At 39.7% G+C, this 20,472-nt stretch overlaps 2 protein-coding genes across 4 annotated transcripts in view; one reads left to right on the forward strand and one right to left on the reverse strand.

Moving 5' to 3' along the window:
- Positions 1 to 18,536, reverse strand: PEX1 (peroxisomal biogenesis factor 1). Of its 2 annotated transcripts, none has more exons than XM_015853527.1 (24): positions 18,386 to 18,514; positions 17,953 to 18,096; positions 17,776 to 17,859; positions 17,421 to 17,535; positions 16,565 to 17,331; positions 15,061 to 15,180; positions 13,939 to 14,062; positions 13,558 to 13,667; positions 12,260 to 12,360; positions 11,219 to 11,351; positions 10,340 to 10,436; positions 9,689 to 9,859; positions 9,049 to 9,203; positions 7,707 to 7,896; positions 7,349 to 7,518; positions 6,960 to 7,094; positions 6,393 to 6,457; positions 5,620 to 5,762; positions 5,433 to 5,536; positions 4,091 to 4,264; positions 3,053 to 3,283; positions 1,786 to 1,986; positions 1,369 to 1,499; positions 1 to 381 (listed from the first exon to the last, which is right to left on the reverse strand). In XM_015853527.1, the coding sequence occupies exons 1-24, from the start codon at positions 18,512 to 18,514 to the stop codon at positions 300 to 302; spliced, it is 3,876 nt and encodes a 1,291-aa protein (XP_015709013.1). In that variant the 3' UTR covers positions 1 to 299. The 2 variants fall into 2 exon arrangements, with proteins under 2 accessions (XP_015709013.1, XP_015709014.1); XM_015853528.2 differs by having other exon boundaries at positions 81 to 381; positions 7,349 to 7,515; positions 18,386 to 18,536.
- RBM48 (RNA binding motif protein 48) overlaps positions 18,095 to 20,472 on the forward strand; it is a 3,752-nt gene continuing 1,374 nt past the window's right edge. The window contains exons 1-3 of one of the 2 annotated variants that reach the window (XM_032443119.1): positions 18,095 to 18,424; positions 19,381 to 19,571; positions 19,698 to 19,843. In XM_032443119.1, the coding sequence (XP_032299010.1) occupies positions 18,299 to 18,424; positions 19,381 to 19,571; positions 19,698 to 19,843 (463 nt within the window). In that variant the 5' untranslated portion in view covers positions 18,095 to 18,298. Of the gene's footprint in view, positions 18,425 to 18,594; positions 18,738 to 19,380; positions 19,572 to 19,697; positions 19,844 to 20,472 lie in introns of those variants that run through there. The other variant, XM_015853529.2, reaches the window with a different exon arrangement.

Genomic DNA, 20,472 nt, shown 5'->3' on the forward strand with positions numbered 1-20,472 from the left:
TCAGGTTTTGGCAACTGTATATTGATAAAATCAAAATGCCATTCTGTTGTGATAAACAACCGGACGTAACGTGACAGGAGTTCTCTCAAAAATTTAATATTCATTTGCAGGAAGACAATTTTCTTCAAAATAAAATGTGAAATAATTTTACAGCATGTAAACCAGAAAGACATTTTTCTTCAACCGCTGCATTAATAAACCCATATGAATATAAATAATCTGATGTAATCACTTAAATATCAAGCTCCCATTTGTCATTTTCATTTACAGTTCAGTAATTACAAGCACATTAAAAGTTACTACGCTAGAGTCATTTTTTGTCCTGGTCTGAACGCTGACCCAACTTGTCCTTTCCTCTTGGGATTCTGAAAATTATCGTACCTGGAAACAATAAAAGACAGCAGCTCATTAGTCTGAAATCCCTTTGTCTGCACCTGCCCCCAAAATGCACAGTAATGCAGCACAGAACTATCTGTGTTCAATTATATTTTGACTGAAATGAAGAGCACTTGTTTTCTCAGACCTGCAAGCCTGGAGGAGTTTTCATCCTCTACTCTGACTCAGAGTAAGTAGAGCACAAAGCTCTCTATTATTTTTTTTTATTACAATTATTTTAGATATACATATATACATATACTTTAATTATTACTTTTTAGAGGGCAATGTAGGCTGTGGAGGAGTGGGGAAGTGGACAGGGTGGCACTGGTTCCTACAAAGTATCTCTCATTCTCCTTTCCTTCTCACTGTTCCCTGCTTATCCACGTACCGCCTCAGGTAGACCACCCCTCAATTTCAAAGTCTAAAAACCATTGTGGACTATTTTGATGCCACTTTTCAGCTTTTTCACTCCAGTCACTTTCAAGCTTAATAGACACATTTTCATTTTCAGTATGTGTGCAAATTATTTTTCTTTGGGAACATATCTAGTGAGGACTCGAAGCATCACACCTCCTCCCAAATGCAATGGTTAACAGAGGTCACACTAGTGACAGCCATAACCCAGCAATTTGGAAGTATGGTGGAGTGCCACTCAATGGGAACAGGCAGGACCTGGCTTTATGTTTTAGAGAATCAGAATCTGATATAGCTTTTAACATAATAAAAGGGGTTTTGGGTCTGGGATTAAAATTTTTAGTTCCCAGGTTAATAAAAACAATAAAAGACACCAGACTGGTAGGATAATTTTCTCTTTGTATGGTGTAGCTTAGTACTGGGGAACAAAACCTCTGTCAGAAACCACTCAATTTCCATACCCTTCACCACATAGAGTACCATTAAATAACTGTTGTGGTTCTGATGAATAAGAAATGTGGAAAGACCAAATCTCCATTCGAGCTCACAACTGATAATAAAAAATATAATGCTTACAGTTCAGTAAAATTCTTCCAGTCATCTTGGCTAATGGATGGTCTTATACCCTCAAGAGCAGTCATCAAATGGGACTGGGTAATAATTAAAGTGTTCTTGGCAAGCACAGACTGATGAAGGGTGCTGTCCTCCTGGAAAACAGCCACAAACAAACAATGAGGAATTACCACAGAAACAGGAAATTGCTGCCACGAGTATCAGTAACTCTGGACCCTCCCCATCACACATTATAATTACCATCACTGCTTCCCCCTACATTAGTAACACATGCCTGGCTTATTTTCCTCAAAGCAGAACTCATCTTTGTTATTTTTGTTATGTTATAGTTAACACTGTTGATTGAATTATTTATTAGAACCTAATGAAATATGGGGGAAAGGAAGTGCTAAGACTAAATATAACAAAAAACTGTCATACTCCATTCTTGTTTCTGTAATTGGCTTTGACCGCATTGATCTCTGTCCTCAGGTGCTCTGTTTGCTGCTCTTGGTTATTTTCCAGTGAGTCTTCTTGGGAGACTGTTCTAAGCATTGAAGGTTGTGACGATGCCGTGTCTCTTTGAGAGACGTTGGTAAAATCGTGACTTATAGAGTTTGGTCCAGACAAACACAAGGAGCTCTAAATTGATCACAAAGAGAAACATGTTAATTTACTATGAGCAAGCAGAGCAGCTCAAACATTAACAGTTAGCTTACTTTCCTACCAATTATTGTTTTTGCAACAGCCTATGTAAAAAAAAGAATCACAGAATGGTAGGGGTTGGAAGGGACCTCCAGAGATCATCGAGTCCAACTGCCAAAGCAGGTTCCCTACACCAGGTCACACAGGCAGGCGTCCAGGTGGGTCCTGAATACCTCCTCAGAAGGAGACTCCACAACCCTCCTGAATAAATGCCTAGTAATTTACATTGCTTTTTTTTATGTGTGAAAAATCAGTGGTTCTGAAATCTGAGGAAGTTCATACAGTTAGCTTTGGAATGACAACGCTTCATTTTCTATCACCTCCAAATTCTCTGTGCACCGGATAAAAGCAACTTCAAAGTTCCAAAGTTTTGAGAGATGAAAGTCCTTGTAGCATCACTGAAGAAATTCCGCAGCTAGAGGAAGATTTAAGTCTCTAAAGATACATTACTGAAACACTACCATGTATAACCCAAGATAAAACACAAAAGCACCTTATGAGACTTAGCAGTCAGAAATTCTCCAGTGTCAGGAGAAGCTCTTTTTGGCTTTAGGAATCAACGCAAGGCAGTTTTGAAAACAAGATTTTACCACCTGTAAATACAGTCCTACAACAGATCCTCAGAACAAATGGATCACATGAGAACTCTGAAGTCATCTCTCCACTGTAAGGAGCTCAGAGACTGCACGTTCTGCTATATTTACCTGGCAGCCAAATGAGACCCGTCAGCACCCTGACACAGGCGCTGGCTAGCAATGGCACATCCCTACCTCCAAGACAGCCAGAAAACGCGCTGATTTCAGTGCAGTGCAATTCTGCAACAACATAAGTTCTACTTCTAAGAACAGCAATGGAAGATTCAGAGTCGTAGAGAAATCCACATTGTGTTATGTCAGATGGAATCTCCCACCTTGGTCCCCTCGCTGGACCCATAAGGCACAGGATGAAGACTGCTCCACAACTGATAACTTTTAGAGAATTCAAAATATTGAGTGTGATTTACCAGTTCTGAGGGAGTTCCATTTCCCAGCTCTGATTCATAAGAGCTTCCAAAATAAAGACGGTACATGTTGGACCTCGGATCTTCAGGAAGCAACTCAGACATGTCCAAAGAAATAAGAGATTGCTCAGGTGCTGCTTCTCCATCTACTGCTGAGTCATCTGAGCCACTGCTATGGTTTAGAAAAACCATAGAAGACAGACTGAAGTCACTATCAGAACTAGAACCAAAATCCTGCAACCAAGAACAGAGCAGAACGTTTACAGGTGTTAACTCACAGCTAACTGCAGTCTGTAATGCATTAACATATTTAATGTATAGTTCAAACAAAAGTATTGATCTGCATTTGTTTCTAGTAATCCTTCTCTTGGAATACAAGCACCCTTGCTTTCATGCCACTAAACCCACGTTTCCTTTGATCTCCAAGTAGCGGGAGCCATGCCTGCCCCTTTCAAGCTAGAGCAAAACAGGCTTTAAAAATGTGATGGCAGGTGGCTGAGCAGAATTTAGAAGAGTAAAGGAATCATTCACATGAAATAAAAACTTACAGTGGGGTCCTGTACCTTGGAAGATGGGTATTAGCTGGACCCTGGAAGGCCCCTTCATATTTCACCATCCTCTTTCTGCACCTCCCAAACCTCAGATCACATTAAATCCGTCAAGAGTTCTCCATAAAACCCATTAGTTCCTTGCTTCCTCCATCACTGCAATTGTGTCAGTTCAGAACAGGATTTGCTAGATACTCTTCCAAAGCTTTGAGGGATTCCTCTTATTGGTCTATCAGTCATTTCTCACAGCAACAATAAAGAGATTTGGCTAAAATAAATCTTTCTCATACTAACTGCTTCTCACAAAAATTAAAGAAGTCTTGTATTTAAAAACTATTTAATTTGTCACATTATTCTCACATGATGCCATACACATTAAGATTTTAATTCTTATTAAACAGTTTTGATGAAAACAGAATGGATAGAATTAACCTCTTCAAACATCCCAGCACACAAACGTGAAGAGAGAATTTCTTATATCTGTATTATTTACCTGGGTTAAACCTGAGCTTAAATTATGTATAGCCTCTAACTGAGCATTGTATAATAAAGCTTTTAGGTCAGCCCCTGTGAAGTGCTCTGTTTTTGCAGCCAAATACTCAAGGTCTACATCATTTGCCAAGGACAGAGAATGACTGAGAGCTTTTAAGATTTCGCAGCGTGAACTCTGTAAAGAAAGGGAAGAAACAACTGTCAGTAAAGCAACCTGTTATTTTCATTCTCCCCTCCTAGGGAGCACTTTGTCCCTGTCACAAGCAAATTTCTGTCTGAGGGCGGAATTATCTTCATTAAAGATACTACCCTAATAATAGTACTTCTTGGATATACTGAATAACAATCAAACTTTAAAACATAGACGTGACCTCTGTTACCTTTTCCTGACAAGGTTAAGAGCAGCTGTACCAAACACTGTAGAGAACACAGAAATATATTCCTCTAAATACCCATCTAATATCTGAGATTTTTATATGTCTCATATAAACAAAATATGAAGCTGAACTGTGCTAGTCATATTTCCTTTTGCATAGAGAAATACGATGGAAGTAGTAGGTGCTTCCATTTACTTGAATTATATTATATTAAATTATATTCTAAACCAGCATTTAAAAAAGAAGGATTCAGAACATTTGCATTCCTGGCCTGCAGGAACATCACTGTGTATATTCAAAAATGAAAGGATGTGGCATTTGTTAATCTTTCCAATTAATCTGAAAACGAACAGCACAGTTATAAGACTTTTTTTCTTTTCATAAAATGGGGAACCAAAGACAAGCATTGTACAGCCTTAACGGCCTGATCCAAAATGAACTTAAAGAATTCCTTTCCTAGACAGTGACACATCTGACTTAGAAGAACTCGAACACTCAAAATTAGTTGTGGGTAAAGGGTGGAATCAACAAGAATTCAGAACGGATCTGCTCTGAAAACTTCAGATAATCAAGGGTTGGGAATGCCTGTAGGTTCAATGTCTCAACCAAACAGCAGATCTATTGGATTTACAATACACAGGAAGATGCAAAAGATTATAAACATAACCCTGCAACTAATTCCTGCGGAATAGTTTGCTGCTACAGAATATTTATTATTACACTTTTTTAAAATCAGTTTCAATCACCAGAATATGATTTGATTCTTAAGACTGTGATAAACATTCTTGTCTTGCCTCAGTTTTATACCAACGTATTGGCACTATGAGTGAATTTTTACATGCAATTGGAGCTGTGCAAAGGAGTCCAGTTTGGCCAGATTTGAAATATAAAGAAATGGAGATTAACTGAAGCCCAGTAGGTTCCCAGTTTTCCTGGTTTCTCACATAAAACATTTTGTTTTCTCACCTGATCTGGAGGCGGACAGTACAGGCACTTATCAAGTCGACCTGGTCTTAACAAAGCAGGATCAATCAAATCTGGGCGACTAGTAGCAGCCAGCACATAAACACCTTTGGAAAACACAAAGAAAATATCATTAAGACCTGCTAAACATCTGTGCAAGGAGGGAAGGGGCACACAGATGATTTTTTACCTTGTAAACCTTCCACACCATCCAATTGAGTCAACAGTTGATTAACTACTCGGTCTGTAACTCCAGTGTTGTCATGACCTCGGCGAGGAGCAATGGAATCAAACTCATCAAAGAACACAATGCAAGGTTTGGCTGCCTGAGCTCTTAAAGACAAACACCATTCAGTTAGATACAACGAGAGAACAAAAAAAACCCTCATCTCCTGTAGAAGTTAGAGCTTCTGAAGAATTTGTTTTCTATGGAATCACTGCTCATTTTTATGATGTATTTTCTCCTCCAGTTTCCCTTTCTGAAGTACTCAATTGTGTTAATACACAAGAAAGCTTCAAAATTCAACCACTTCAAGCATAGTCTTGAATTATATAGATACAATATAAAGACTGCCTACACCGCAAAGTACATGAGAAGCAAAGGCTGTGAAGAATAGATTTACATTAGGAAGCAGTGAGGCTCAAATTAGGGTAGATTTGTAAAAACAGAACTATTGGCACCAAGGACCTCAATACCAAGTCTGGTTTGACTCTATGTACTATGTTCATTGCTAAGCAATCTAAAGTGCAGAGAAATAGGAAAATCAACATCAGAAGTGCACCCTGATCTCAACTGTTCATAGGAAAGTTCCTAAAAGATGATGTTCAGATCTTGGCAACCTACTGACCCCCTTTCTGGGGCAAAACAATTTGATAACTGTATCTCTCTGAGAACAAAATCATTCCACAGAGCTTCAACCAATAAAATCTACTGCTAACATCAGAAATCCTTATAAAGCCAACCTGTTAAAGATATCTCGGACTGCTTGCTCACTTGCTCCAATATATTTGCTGAGCAGCTCTGGTCCCTAAAAGAGGGAAAAGAACAACCGTGTTATACATTTATGACTTCAACGTGTCATTTAACACCAGCATTGATTTTACACACTGGAGTGAGGTAAGCTGTGTCCAAGAGAATGCCAGCATTATTCCAGTGTAGCACAATATGTGTTATTGCACCACAAGTAACAATTTACACTGTATTTTGAAAATACATTTAAAATGTATTGCCCAACTTCTTGTCTCCTAGAATCAAAATTCAGTATTTGTTTTTATTAATAAAATGGGCAACTAGGATGATCCAATTAAAGTTTATTATTCTGCTTAATTAAAAATGATTTTAAAAAAACAATCAGTCATAAAACTCTGAAGCTCCAGAAAGTCAGATGCTTGGATATCCACAGACACACACTCTCTATTTTTGATGAGTTTTTAACTTTGGTATTTTGCCTTCACAAGCACCTACTCATAACTATTATATTAAGCTACTTAATTCAGTTAATCAAAGGAATCAATCAATTTTCTTCTTACTTTGACACTGATGAAATTCATTCCACTCTCTCGAGCAACTACTCCTGCTAACAGTGTTTTTCCTGTTCCAGGTGCTCCATAGAGCAAGACTCCTGATCTCTGTCGTATAGGCAGGTTCGCAAATAACTCTGGATACTGGAAAACAACACCAAACAAGACATGGTATGAAACACGCCATTACTCTAGAGTGCCCTGGGTGGTTTTTGAAGGGTATGGTGAAAGAGTTCTCTGGTAGTGGAAGATACTTGAAGGCTGGGAAGACAGAAAAGCAGCTTATAAATCATGTTTGTCTTCCTTTTGTCAAATATTGGGCCACCTCTTAAAAATCATAACTGTTCTACTAACAAAATGTACAAAGTTCACGTAACTGATTTAAAACTACTGCATACCTTTGCAGGTAACATGATGGTATCCAGGAGTATTTGCTTCACATCTTTTAAGCCACCTATCCTATCCCAGCCAATGTCCTTAGGTTTATGAAGGCTGATGTTTCTCAGAGCTAACGGAGTAAAATCTTTTAAAGCTTTCTGAAAATCCACAGTCGACAGATTCAATTCTACTTTAAAGGAAAAAAGAAAGACAGAAAAAATAAGGACATGCAACCTAAAAGTAACAAATTCCACACAATATGTAACAGTTCAAGACATTTTAAGCATAAACAAAATTTGGCTTTCCATTTGTGTATTCTAAAAAGTTCTGGGTAACAGAAGTTAGAATATGAAACAGAGATTTTTATAGTGAACGTACCACCATGTTGAGACCCATTCTGGTTAGAAATACAGGCATGAATGGCACGATCAACCAGCATAGTAAAATCTCGAGCAACAAAACCTTCTGTTTCCTTTGCAACATACTGGAGATCCAGATCAGGGAACTTCTTCACATCACAGTTCAGTTTATTTTTCATTACAGAACAGAGCACTTCATATCTCTGCTTCTGAAAAACAGAATTGGGCAGGAAGCATATGCTCAGTTTTCTGCTGAAAGGGCTTTCAGAAGTTCAGGAAGCAAATACATATCAGTTACCTCAAACATCACTATCATGGAATCTTCAAATGACAAAATGTGAGTAGGCACAGAAATGAAGTCAGCTCTTCAGCTGAACTTCAAGAAACTCACCAGTTTTACAGACCCAAAGGTTTGCATTGCCAGTTGTCTTAAATCTAACAATAATAGCAAAACAAACTCCCACCCTTCATATTCTGCTGTTTCACACCAATGCTTTTGTTTCATAAGAAAAATGAACACATTTTCCTTTGTGCTGATACAAGCAGAACATACTGGATGTGAAATAGGTTGTGTTAGATAAAAATACAACAGCTTTTGAAAGCCTGACTTTTCCACTGGTGCCTCATCCTTATTCATTTATTAGCATTAAAAAAAGCACCACAACAACAAAACACCAGCACCAAAGCAGGTAGGAGCTACCTGTGTTAAACACCAATCAGTTGCCATAACCTTGTCATGCCACAAGGGCCTACTGCCTCCTGCAATAAGGTCATACTGTTTATTCTTCCCTTTTTCCTGTTCCAAAAGGTACTATATTCAAATTAAATATAATTAATATAGAAAAATAATCCCAAACCTGCTGAAAAAATTTAGTTTTAATAACATTTTGAGAGGTAATCAACATTACTAACATGTTAGCACATACTTATTCCTCTGAGAGGCAGAAAAAACCTCCACAATAACACACTTAAGCTTAGTCTAATTTATCTAACTAAGTAATCTACATGTTCTTTCAAAGTTGCTTCTGCAGAACTCCCTTACAGGTAACAAGAGAACATCTCACTTATCTTGGACAGCCTAACTTAGTTTGAACTGAACCATCCTTTGAATAAAATAACATCTTTTTTCTCTCCACTGAGGATAATAGGACCAGCTGGGAATTTTCACTGGCTTACTTCTTAGCCTTATAATGTCACACAGGAGTTCTGCAGTATCTATCATTAAATAGTTTCTAAGATATCCAGGTTTCTTCTCATCCCCCAGAGTAACCTACAATTCCTGTAGCTGCCCCAGTATTGTATTTAAGTCTGCAGGGAAAGCAAACAACATTGCAATCAAATTAATAAATGCCCAGATTTACCTGGTCTGGTGACTGGATACATTTGAAACACTGAAATATATGAGTTCCTTGAGCTGAAACCAGGCAAGGATGTAGAGCATGTTCAGACTGACTTGTAGCAATCAATGCAATCAAACTCCCCAAGGAAATAACTTCTTTTATCAGATCTTTCAAAACTAAACAGAGAAGACGTTGCTGAAGGAATTGCAAAGTAACAAAAAGATTCTGTATTTGATTACATACATTATATACAGAGAAAATAAAAAACATTAAAAAATACAAAATATTTTCTTTATTCTTCCGTTTAAAGACTTTTTTAACAACAAAATAACAAAACCAAGCCAAATTAATACAATGAAAATCCTCCAAGCATCCCAACCAAACAATACAATTATTTTTTCTGGGACAGTATATTCCATTACTAAATGTCATCAAAAGTGCTGTTTAAAAAGCCAAATTTTTGCAAAATAACTGATGATATCTACCACAGGATACTAAACAATATTCCTCTGCGGTATGAACTCCAATCTAGAAACATACCACACTGTTCAGAGGCAATAATGATAGAGACAGAGTTATCCAGCTGGGACAGTACAACTGAGGTGCCAGAAATTCTAGGTTGCTTTACACTTTTATCCAGATACAGGTAGTGGAGCATTACCATAAGCAAGTCTAGTGCTCTGAACTGCTTCTGGGCTGTTCTCGTGCTCTGGTGTAGGAGGTACTCCAACAATGTGATCAAGATCGTCCATTAAAATAATGGATGGTTGTCTCCATGATGCCTCTAAAAAAGCTTCTTCTACATTTTTCCTTATGTTTCCTAATCTTTTTCCTAAAAGATAAACAAAGTTTAATGACAAAACATAACAGGATATGACTGATAAGACTGTCATATCTTGCTCAAGTAATATACCAATACTTGGATTCAGCTAGCTTACATGCGCTCCTATAAATCCAGATACCTATTTTAAAGCAGAATCAGCATGAGGCTACATGTTCTATCAAAAACCTACTTTCACTAACACAAGCATTCCCTAACACTTAACTTTTTACATTTGTTCCAGCCAGCACAGCTGAAGAAACACGCAGTTAATCCTGCCACTTTCTCCTCATTTTATCACCTTAAAATAAACATGGCAAGAGTGGTTTGAATGCAGTGGTGGTATGAGGGACAGAAGCTGACAGATGTGAAATAAGATTCCTTGCAAAAGGAAATTTAACAATAAAACAGAAAAATTAGATATGGTAACTTCATAATTACGGTTCTTTGTCATAAAGCAATTGTTTGATAAAGAAACAGGTACTACCATACCTCTTAAAGCTTTGCAATCAATTACTTCTACATGAGCATCCAGTCTATCAAAAGCTTCTTTGCAGATGGCTTTTGCTAATGTTGATTTTCCACTTCCCTGTAAAAATAAATGTGAGCTAATATATAAGTTACAGAACTACATGCTTCTGTTTCTGTAGAATTTTTATCAAATATACATCAGCTGAGCTGGGAGGGCTGGGAGCACTTTGGTTTTACTCCTCAGAATCATACAGTTATTCTGGCTCTGCATCACTTGGTAGGGACCGAAGCCATAGGCTGAAACAAGCCTAGGTCAAAATTGGAGCGGTTACATCCACTACAAACAGTGCTGTGATTCCACTTTTATCAGTGTTGTTTGTATTATGATGGAATTTAGTGTTAAATGCCACTACAAGAGACGCTCATAGCAGAGCATCGACTATACTGACATTTTATGTTAGTTAGAAAATAAGAGAAAATACTGTCTTCTTACTTTCACGTATTTCAGAGACAAGAAGTACCCACTATATAAACATACAGTAGATTAACAACCTATGGAGATAAACTGAAATTGTATTGCTACCAATCTTTAAATTTATATAACTACCTATATATCATCATAGTATCATATAGATGGATATATGTGTATGTACATAAAACACACATACACGTGTGTATATATATACACACATATACACACAGTAATTGCAAATATATAATGTAATAGGACATACATAATGTTCTACCATATCAACTCTGTTCAGCTAACTGCTTGTTTTTCAGCTTGTCCTTTAGTTCCTTGAATTTACATGGTGACAAAGAGAACTAATGAAAACAGTTCTGTAACTGTGGAAGACCGCTGAGGAGGAGTTTGCAAGTGCAAAGCAGTAGAACACATACCTTGCCCCCTGTGAGAAGCACCCCTCCACTTCGCAGTCCCACAGCGATACCAGCCAGCTTCTGAGATAAAGGACGACCCAAAAGACTGTGGCTTATGTGTTCAAAAGAAGACGCTCCTAATTTGTCCACTCCCCTGAACAGCACATAAAACATTAAATGGCCTAGAGTAGCATCAGCACACACGATGTAAATATTAATAATCGTAGTATAGTGAGGTTTTGATACTGAATATGCAAATTAATGCGTATTTTCACAACTAAACCTGAAAAGACAGCACCTTTATTCTGTAGAGGTAACACACAGGGGGCACAGACAAAGCAGATCACCTCTGTTTGTTGAACAATTAATCACTCAATGTATATCACCCTAGCAGGAAGTGGGTCTCAGACAACAGAGCTAACTTCAGCTTTTGGAGTTTCACCTCGTTGAAGGCCCAAGTAACAGCCTCTTAATGAATACAATGAATTGCTAACACATGGTGCACATCTGGGTCAGATAACCCAGCCTTTCAGGACTAAAGCAGCACGTAGTTCACTTGCAGACATCTTTATCCTTCACATGTCTCAAATCTTTGTGTCTTTTGACACAACAGTGCCCCTTTCAGGTTCACCACCAGCAAGGCTGCCTGTTTTGTATTTTGTATTGTATTTGTGAAAAACAAAATGAAGAAATAAAGCTTGTTTTTTTACATCCCTACCCTACCATGCTACCCCTTGGTCAGCTCCCATTGCCTCATCAAGCTCATGTTCTCAGTCGCCTTTCAAAATGTCAATAGCATACTACCACAAGTCTCTTGAGTCCCCTCTTTCTTAACCCCACTTGAAGTTCACTATACAGCACCACTGTTTGCCCTTATACAAATGACAGCAGCAATATCATAGAAAGGGCTGAGCCTGACACAAGTCAAAATACCAAATGATGCAGAATCAGGCTGTAGGATCTGACTCAATTCAAAAAGGAAAAAAAAAATGCACTTTCACTAATATTCTTTTTCATTATTTCCCATTCCCTCGTGCATTTTCTACTATGAAGATGTCTCACCCTAAATGGTTTAGTCTTTTGTAAGGAAGGTTTCTGTCTGTATCACGCATAGGTGGTTGGGTGTCAGCATCAGCTTTTTGAGTTAGAGGATGTAAGAGAACCTACAACAAAGGAAAATGTTAGTACTTAACACTTAATACAGCTACAGCAGAAGAGTATAGAAGTGTCAACCCCTTTTTTGGAATCTCTATAAATAAGTATGCCTTCCTGAAGCCTAATTTGCCTGGAAGAAAGATGTATTGGTAAAATGACATGGATAAAATAATTCCAAAATATAACCTGGTGCTTACAATGATGTAAACTGTGAGTAGGACAAGTGATGTTTCATGTCAGACTGTGCAGACCATTGTATCTTTCTCTACCCTTAACCTTTTTCTGTGTACTCCTTGTTGTGCTGGCATCAACACCTGTGAGGCAAGATGATCAGTCAGACAAGGAAACGGATCTGGTTGAAAAACCTGGTTTTCACAGTCTAGTTTACCAGGGAGTAAATATGAAATGCTAAACTAGCAAATAGGACAGTTTGCTAACAGTAAATGCTGTTAACAAATGCACACTGTCCTTTCATCTTAACACTGGTCGCTCTCACCATTTGTAGAAGGCTCCTTCTCTTCTCAAATTCCAGTAGAAATCAAGCTTTTCTACTTGTGCTCAACAGGAACCTTAATCTTTGCAGACAAAAATCTATTCTGAGCAGCCAAAACAGGACATCTCAATTCTCCACTAAAATTTAACTCTACCAGTTTAAAAGCTTTAAAAAAAAAAAAAAAAAAAAAAGGTATCCTACTATTATAACCCGGAGTCAAGGACGTTGGCTCAACCAACATTATTAATGGAAACCCTAATCCCAATTTTTTTAAGCTTTCTGGGAAATGAAAGGTAAAGAAACAGAGGGCACAAACCATATAAAAGGGAAAGCAGAAATAAAGTTTAAATGGGCATTACGTCTCATCTTTGTAGAATCAGCTCCTGTTCTGCCAGATACAGCCTGAAGTGATTTTACAGTGGTTCACAGACCAAGACTACAGATAAGGATGGGATGTTCAAACCTGGGCAATACTGACTTCCCTCTGCTCTGATTTTCCTGGCAGCTTGATGCTGACTATGAAATTCAATGACAACTAAATTTCCAGGAATGCCTGGAATCTGACCAATGCCTCAGGAAATAAAATAACACAAAGAATGCAGCTATAACTTAATGAACATTCTGACAATTATTTAAAATGCTACATATAATTTACTTGTAACCAAATATAACAATTTAAATTACTTGATACCTGATACTATGGGATATTTACTTGTATATTAGTCCTTTGCAGCAAACTGGGACTCAGTATAAAAGTATTCTCAGACTTATCTTCTTCAGTGTGCACGTGATCCACTACACTAAGGACAAACTCCTCCATTCCTGTAAAAACAGAAGGAACAACCACTAAGATTCCTAGTCATTTCAAGTTCTATTCTTCACAAGATGAATTATTGACATATTTAGAAATACCAAGTATAACATAAAATGAAATCATTAAAGAAGTTAATTATGAGTAAACTTTAGTGTATGTTTACAGTTCCGGCATAAAGAGATATGTTACGTTAAATAGAGAACATAGAGATTACAAAAGGTATATTGCCTAAGTAAAATTCCTAATGAAGAGTTATGATTGCTATAACGTGGCTCTTACCTTCTTTAATAAGCAGCTGTATACAGTTTGAACTTGTCATTATCCATGGAAGATCTTCTGTAGCAGAATCCCTCAGCCAAGCACTGAAAGCACATTTAACATCATCTTCACTTGTGTCTTTATGCTACATGGGAAAACAGAGTCAAAGAGGGACATGAAACAAGGTGTTACTATGACTGTTCTCCTTCTATGCATAGAGTGTTTGATTCTCTTATAGTAGCAAAGCTGGAAGAAGATGATGGTTTTATTCATTTGGAAAATAACACTATGCTAACAACCACCATTTCTGTCACATGCTCTGTAGAAAGCACCTGCTACTTTGCTGCTTTGCCTTTGCTATGGCGACAATTGACTCTTCCACTGCCTTTAACCATTTTATCTCTGGAACACTGATGTAATGCACAAATAAGTTTTTATTATTTTATTTATCTGTATTTCAAGATCCAAAAGTACTACTCAGCTCCTGGGTTTCAAACAGTACCAGATTACCACCAACACCAACCTGTCATTAACTCTGGGCAGGCACTATACCCACCTTTCCTGTACAGCCTGCTTCCTAATCAGTTCCTAAACAGAACATGCATCTCCTCCATATCAGCACGTGTCCTCTCAGTGCCAATATCTCTTTTCATAAGTAAGGCACTTTCTCAATTTGAAAACAAAAGGACTTCAGAGACACCACACAGTATTTGACCAATGGATTGAGGAAGCTAGGAGTAAAAGATTGGAGGTTCTACCACCTTCACCCACTGTGACCTCCATCATGTCCTTGAAATAGACAAATTTTACAGGTAAGATGCGGAACTATTTGAAGTACTTACCACATGCAAGACAAAGTTCAACAACCTAAGTATCAGCGACCAAAATACAGAATAGTTTTACTAGATGAGCTTTGTTAGATCACTGCATCTTCTTGATTGTACTGACTTACAAAGGAAAAACCATATTCCTTTGGAAAGCTGTCATACATGATAGATAACTTCTAAGTTATCACGTAACAAACAAATAGAACATTAAAAACAAAAGACACACAACAACAAAATAACACAGACAACTTTGACCAGAGCAACGTTATTTTTTCCCAACCTACAAACAAATACATGACCAAGAATATCAACTCACTAAGTTCTGTTTGGGTTGCAGTCTAAGAGATACAGGAATCTTAGGAATAGATTCAAGTGACTTAATTCGGACCGTTGAATGCATTTCAATACGCAGCTTTTTTCTCAGGCCATCTGGAATCTGAAACATTTAAAATAAAAGCAAAGAAAAAGGAAACATCAGAAAATAAAACCATTACAACATTGCATACAGAGTACAATAACAGTTCCTTCAACACCAATAGAGCCTTACATTTGATCACTGATGGTTTATTCATTGTAATTTACAAGAGATTTAAGAAACCATGAAACTGATGCTGGTATTCAAATTGTTTTCTCTCACACTTCTGAGCGCTTTTTGTCCTACTTGCGAGAACACCTGCTACAGCTGACTGTCTATTAACTTTATATCATTTAATAAACGAGAAGAAGACTGGAAAAGAATTCCTCTTAATTCTTTGAATGTTGCAAGAACACAACATTTGGTGATTGCAATTAATTTTACATGGGCAGGTTATGTATAAACAGCCTGTTATACAGACTGAAGTTGCACACACTTTCAGTGTAGACAGAAACCCAGTTTTCCTGAGCTGTACCAGTCAGTCTGCCCCTTAAAAAGGAAACTATTCTTCATATATTCTGTTGTGTTTTAACTGCTTTCATTCTGGAAACATGTCTCATAAATATTTATGAAGTCTGAAAGACTTGATGGTTGCTGACATTTGGAAAACTGCTCCTCTCAAACAGTTCTGTGGTAAACGTTACTGCAGGTTTTTGCTCTCGCTCTTGATAAAAGAGTGAGCAAATGGTGAGAAGCGTAACATGTCAAAATAGTCAAATGGTGATTTGGAGCACATTTGATCTATCTCTCTTGATCCTGTGTGTGTTTCCAGGAATGAAAGAACATAAGAAGGCTGTATAGCGCTGTCGAAATATGCTGAAATGTCAGTGTCTGCACACTGGGACTGTGTCACCCTATAGAAAATGATATATAACAGATTAAGCGATTTTAAATGGTATAAAAGCTAATTATTTGATAGTACAGTAAGATTTTAATGAAAACTTCTACGGTATCTAAAAGCACCTGTAAACATCAGGTAGCAATAGGATACATTATGCCTCTACTTGATAGCATGATGACAACTAGAGTCCAGAGCGTATTTTAAAGCAGTATCTGATGAAGAAACACTTCATTAAGCATTACTGAATGCGCATGAACAGATACATTCATGTTCTCATGTACGGCTGCCAACAGATTTTGAAGAAAATATGCACTTCCAGCAACACTGAATGGTTTTCCCTACTTGGTGCTGAAATACTAGGGGTGCAGAACCCAGTGTACACTGCATGATGGTAATGCCAGACAGATGGCTTAGCAAGGTGCTCTAGCAGTTATATTATATTGACTTTACTCAAGAACCTTCTGCAAAGCCTATCCTCGAACTGCACATCAACTAGCCAGCTCCAGTTATCCAATAGTAAACATTATCCAATAAAGCCCCAAAAGATAGTGTGCTCAAACTGACCCAAACTCTTCCAACATGTAGGGCTTCCCCACCGTTGCCATACTCTATGACACTCTTTAGGTCTTCAAATCCATTCCAAACGATCTGAACAACAGACCCCTCACTGGACGCTTGAATGTTACTGGAATTTTTTTTGTCTTGCGTACTAGTCAAATGTTTTTGCTTTTCAGATGGCAGATTTTGCTTTGCTTCTTGATGACGCTGTCTGGGGGAAAGCAGCCCGTTAATTTTCCCATAAGTTACTACAGCATTTGGATCCAAATCAGTATATTCTAAATTCTGTGGAAAAACATGAATGGCACCGTGTTTCAGAAATGCATGAACAGCTGATGCGTTCTGTACGCTGGGAGGCTGGGACTGGCATACTCTAAAAATGGAATCCATGTGAATTAAGTTCAGCAGCTTGTCTTTGAAGGCGCTCATTTCATCCTTATCACACAGAGTCTTTTGTTTCTGTTCAGCTGTACGAGAGAAAATGCTCCCTATGAAATTCCACATATTTGGGAGAACACTTGAGCCAAACGTCACATTTGCATCAGCCTTACTCTGTTCAGGGACTCCTGGGTTTAAGTGAGGTTGACTGGCAAAAGGCTCCTTTACAGTTACGTCTTGCTCCATGCTATTCTTCACAAAGCTCTTGAGTAAGATGTCACCTTCTGTAGAAGGCATGTCTACGACGTTTTCCTCAAGCTCACGCGCTTTGGGGCAGATCAGAAGCTCCGTGCAAGGTTCTAATCTCCCATAGGGGGCTGCTGGCATAAGTGTACCTGAGTATGGATAAATCAGATGAATGAATGCATCCACTCTTGCAAAACAGCTTACTCAAGGCACCAGCAAAGCATTCACTGCTGCTTACCAATTCTGATGTAAACGTGAGTGTGGTGTTCAACCCAAACAGGAAAGATGGCTTTGGGGAATACGATTCGGATCTGGTCCAGAAGATGCTTTTCAAGAGAGGAAGCGTGCAGTTCCTGGGAAAGTGTGGTATCATTGTAAGCTACACACTTGTACAACCTTTAAAATGTGTTTGAACATAGAAGATTCACATCTTTTTCTAATACACCATTTGAAACATAAAATACAATGAAAACCCACAAGACTTAGCATTTGCTTAGGAGCAGAAAAGAACGGGGGATTGCGACAAAAGCTTGTATCAACATTCTCTGTCATTTGCATGAAAATGATGTGAACAGTGGGACAGGTTTTCTTACCAGTATTTCCCAATCATCTGCTGAGAGCGGTTCCACTTCTACTTGCTGACAGGAGGAGACGTGTGAACAGGGCTCCACGAACACCTGATAGAAGCAACATTATTTCTGAATAATTTAACTCCTTAAACACATAAAACCTCTACTCAGAAACTCAAAAAAGGGACCTGCATTTCAAACCTGTTCTCCATCTGCAATGCCAAGCTTCTCTGCTAAATGCCTGTTCATCTCTGCGATATTTTCACCCCGCTGACCTCGATGCCTCATTTCCATCCAGCTCAGGTAGATGGGCTCATCACGGCAGGATACTTTGACAGCTTGGCCCTGTGATTATCAGGCAGATGAAACGAATTACTATCAAATCATACTCAGAAATACTCAGACCCATCTGGGTCCAGGGGCGAGGGGTCCCGGCCCGTTCGGAGGATGCACAGTCACCACAGCGACAGTGCGGGGGGCGGCTGGTTGCCCTGCGCTGTCGCTGTGGTGACTGTGCGTCCTCTCGAGGAGGGCTCTGAGCACCGCCATGATGACGGGATACGATGGGGGGAGGAAGGAGAACCTCTCTCCCACAATCCCCTCCGAACGGGCCGCCCCCATCTCGTCCCCGTACCTGCTGCAGGCGGAGGTGCGAGGCCAGCACGGCGGGCAGGTGAAGGAAGCAGTCCCGGGTCCCGCTCAGCACCACCGTCACCGCGGCGACTCCAGCGGCCCCTCCGCCGGGGTTACCGCTGCCCCACATGCCGCCAGCCGGGTGGGCCGGGCTGTAGTTGCTCGTTCCGCCCGGCTTCTCGGCAGCGCCCACTTCCTTCCCGGAAGAGCCGACCGGAGCCGCGGTGGCGGCCGGGAAGATGGCGGCGGGCGGTGCTGGCGGGCCGGGGGAGGCGTGTAGGCACCACCAGCAGCTGGGAGCATGCGGGTCCAGGGCCAAGTACCGCGAGGGGCGGCGACCCAGGGCCGTCAAGGTGCGGGGTGAGGGCGGGTGGGCTGCTGGAGACTTGTTTAGTCCGCAGGTGTCGGTGCTCTGACATCTGGAGAAGCATCAGCTCCAGCTGATGTTCTGTGATGTGTTCATCCCTGCTTGAGTTCATCCCTGCCCGCGGTGGCTCCACACAGCGGGCAGCACGAACGCTTTGAGTTGTTGTTTTCGCAGTGAGGTAAACGTGGGCATTTTAGAGCATTGAACAGCATCTCCCCTATGAGGAGAGACTTAGGGAAGTGGGTCTGTTTAGCCTTGAGAAAAGAAGGCTGAGAGGGGACTTGATCCAGGTTTATAAATACCTGAGGTGGGGAAGCCATAGTGGTGAGGCTGGTCTCTTTTCAGTAGTGCGTGGGGACAGGACTAGGGGTAATGGGATGAAACTACAGCATAGGAAGTTCTGCATTAATGTGTGGAAGAACTTCTTTACAGTGAGGGTGACGGAGCACTGGAACAGGCTGCCCAGGGAGGTGGTGGAGTCTCCTTCTCTGGAGATATTGAAGACCCGCCTGGACGCCTACCTGTGTGACATGGTGTAGGGAGCCTGCTTTGGCAGGGGGTTGGACTGATGATCTCTAGAGGTCCCTTCCAACCCCTACAATTCTGTGATTGTCCTGTGCTTCTTTCAGGTGTACACCATCAACTTGGAATCGCGTTATTTACTAATCCAGGGAGTTCCTGCGCTGGGCGTCATGAAGGAGTTAGTGGAGCAGTTTGCCTTGTACGGAGCCATAGAAGAGTACCATGCACTTGATGAATATCCCGCAGAGCAGTTCACTGAAGTTTATCTGATAAAATTCCAGAATCTGCAATGTGCCAGGTATTATACACAGCACTATCTGCCTTTTGTTGTTTTAATCCTTCACGGCCCCTTTATGTATGATCTACATCATACAGAGTTGAAGTAAAACCCTCAGCTCTGCTAATGCCATTTAGTTTCCTTCAGGGTGGCCAAGAAGAAGATGGATGAGCGCAGTTTCTTTGGGAGTTTGCTGCACGTGTGCTACGCTCCAGAATTTGAAACAGTCCAAGAAACCAGGGAGAAGCTGCAGGACAGAAGGAAGTATATTGCAAAAGCAACAAATCAAAGAGGTTTGTAGTTAAATCTCATGTCCAGTTTTAATTCCAGTGGTTGGTACGTCTTGGTAAAGCCAAAAGCATCCATTGATGAAAATATACTGTGTTTAGCTGTTTTACATTAGGACATTTCTCAGTTATTCCTAGAGATGGACCTTTCAGAAAGCAACGTTTTAGTTAACATGCACTTTAAAGCTTTTAAACCTCATTGTTTCCTTCATTTCTTTTCAAAACGTTACCTGAAATTTTAAGTACTGCCAGGAAACTGAGGATCAGTTTGTTCCCCTTGTTACAGTTCTTTCAGGCATACCCAAAAAGAGAGATTAGTAAGAGAGCCCCCTCCCTGCCCCTTATTTCCTGCCTGTCATTTGGGTCAGTAAGGAACACGAGGAATGGATTGGGCTGACAGGCAGCTTTGCTGCTGAGTTCCCAGGCAGCGCTGAAGGCTGGACAAGCTGTAAAATAAGTACAATGCCAGGCACAGGCTTCTCCTTTCCTATGCTTATGTACTTGGATATCATTATCCACTGCAGGTGCTGCTTAAGCAGAATCACAGGAAGGTGACTGGGAATGAAGTATTGCTGGTATTATTTCTGTCACTGTATTGAACACTTTATGTATTAGAACTAACAGTGGCATAAAAT

Source organism: Coturnix japonica, chromosome 2 (genome assembly GCF_001577835.2).
Source record: "Coturnix japonica isolate 7356 chromosome 2, Coturnix japonica 2.1, whole genome shotgun sequence".
Lineage (NCBI taxonomy): Eukaryota > Metazoa > Chordata > Aves > Galliformes > Phasianidae > Coturnix > Coturnix japonica.

What these genes read in the sequence shown, in the direction of transcription:
- PEX1 (XM_015853527.1), bottom strand. Translation starts at nt 18,514, where the DNA reads ATGTGGGGCAGCGGTAACCCCGGCGGAGGGGCCGCTGGAGTCGCCGCG. An exon ending in TGATTGCAAAGCTTTAAGAG is followed by an intron (nt 9,860 to 10,339) that starts GTATGGTAGTAC and finishes TTTATCTTTTAG; the next exon opens with GAAAAAGATTAGGAAACATA. An exon ending in GAATGGGTCTCAACATGGTG is followed by an intron (nt 7,519 to 7,706) that starts GTACGTTCACTA and finishes TTTCCTTTAAAG; the next exon opens with TAGAATTGAATCTGTCGACT.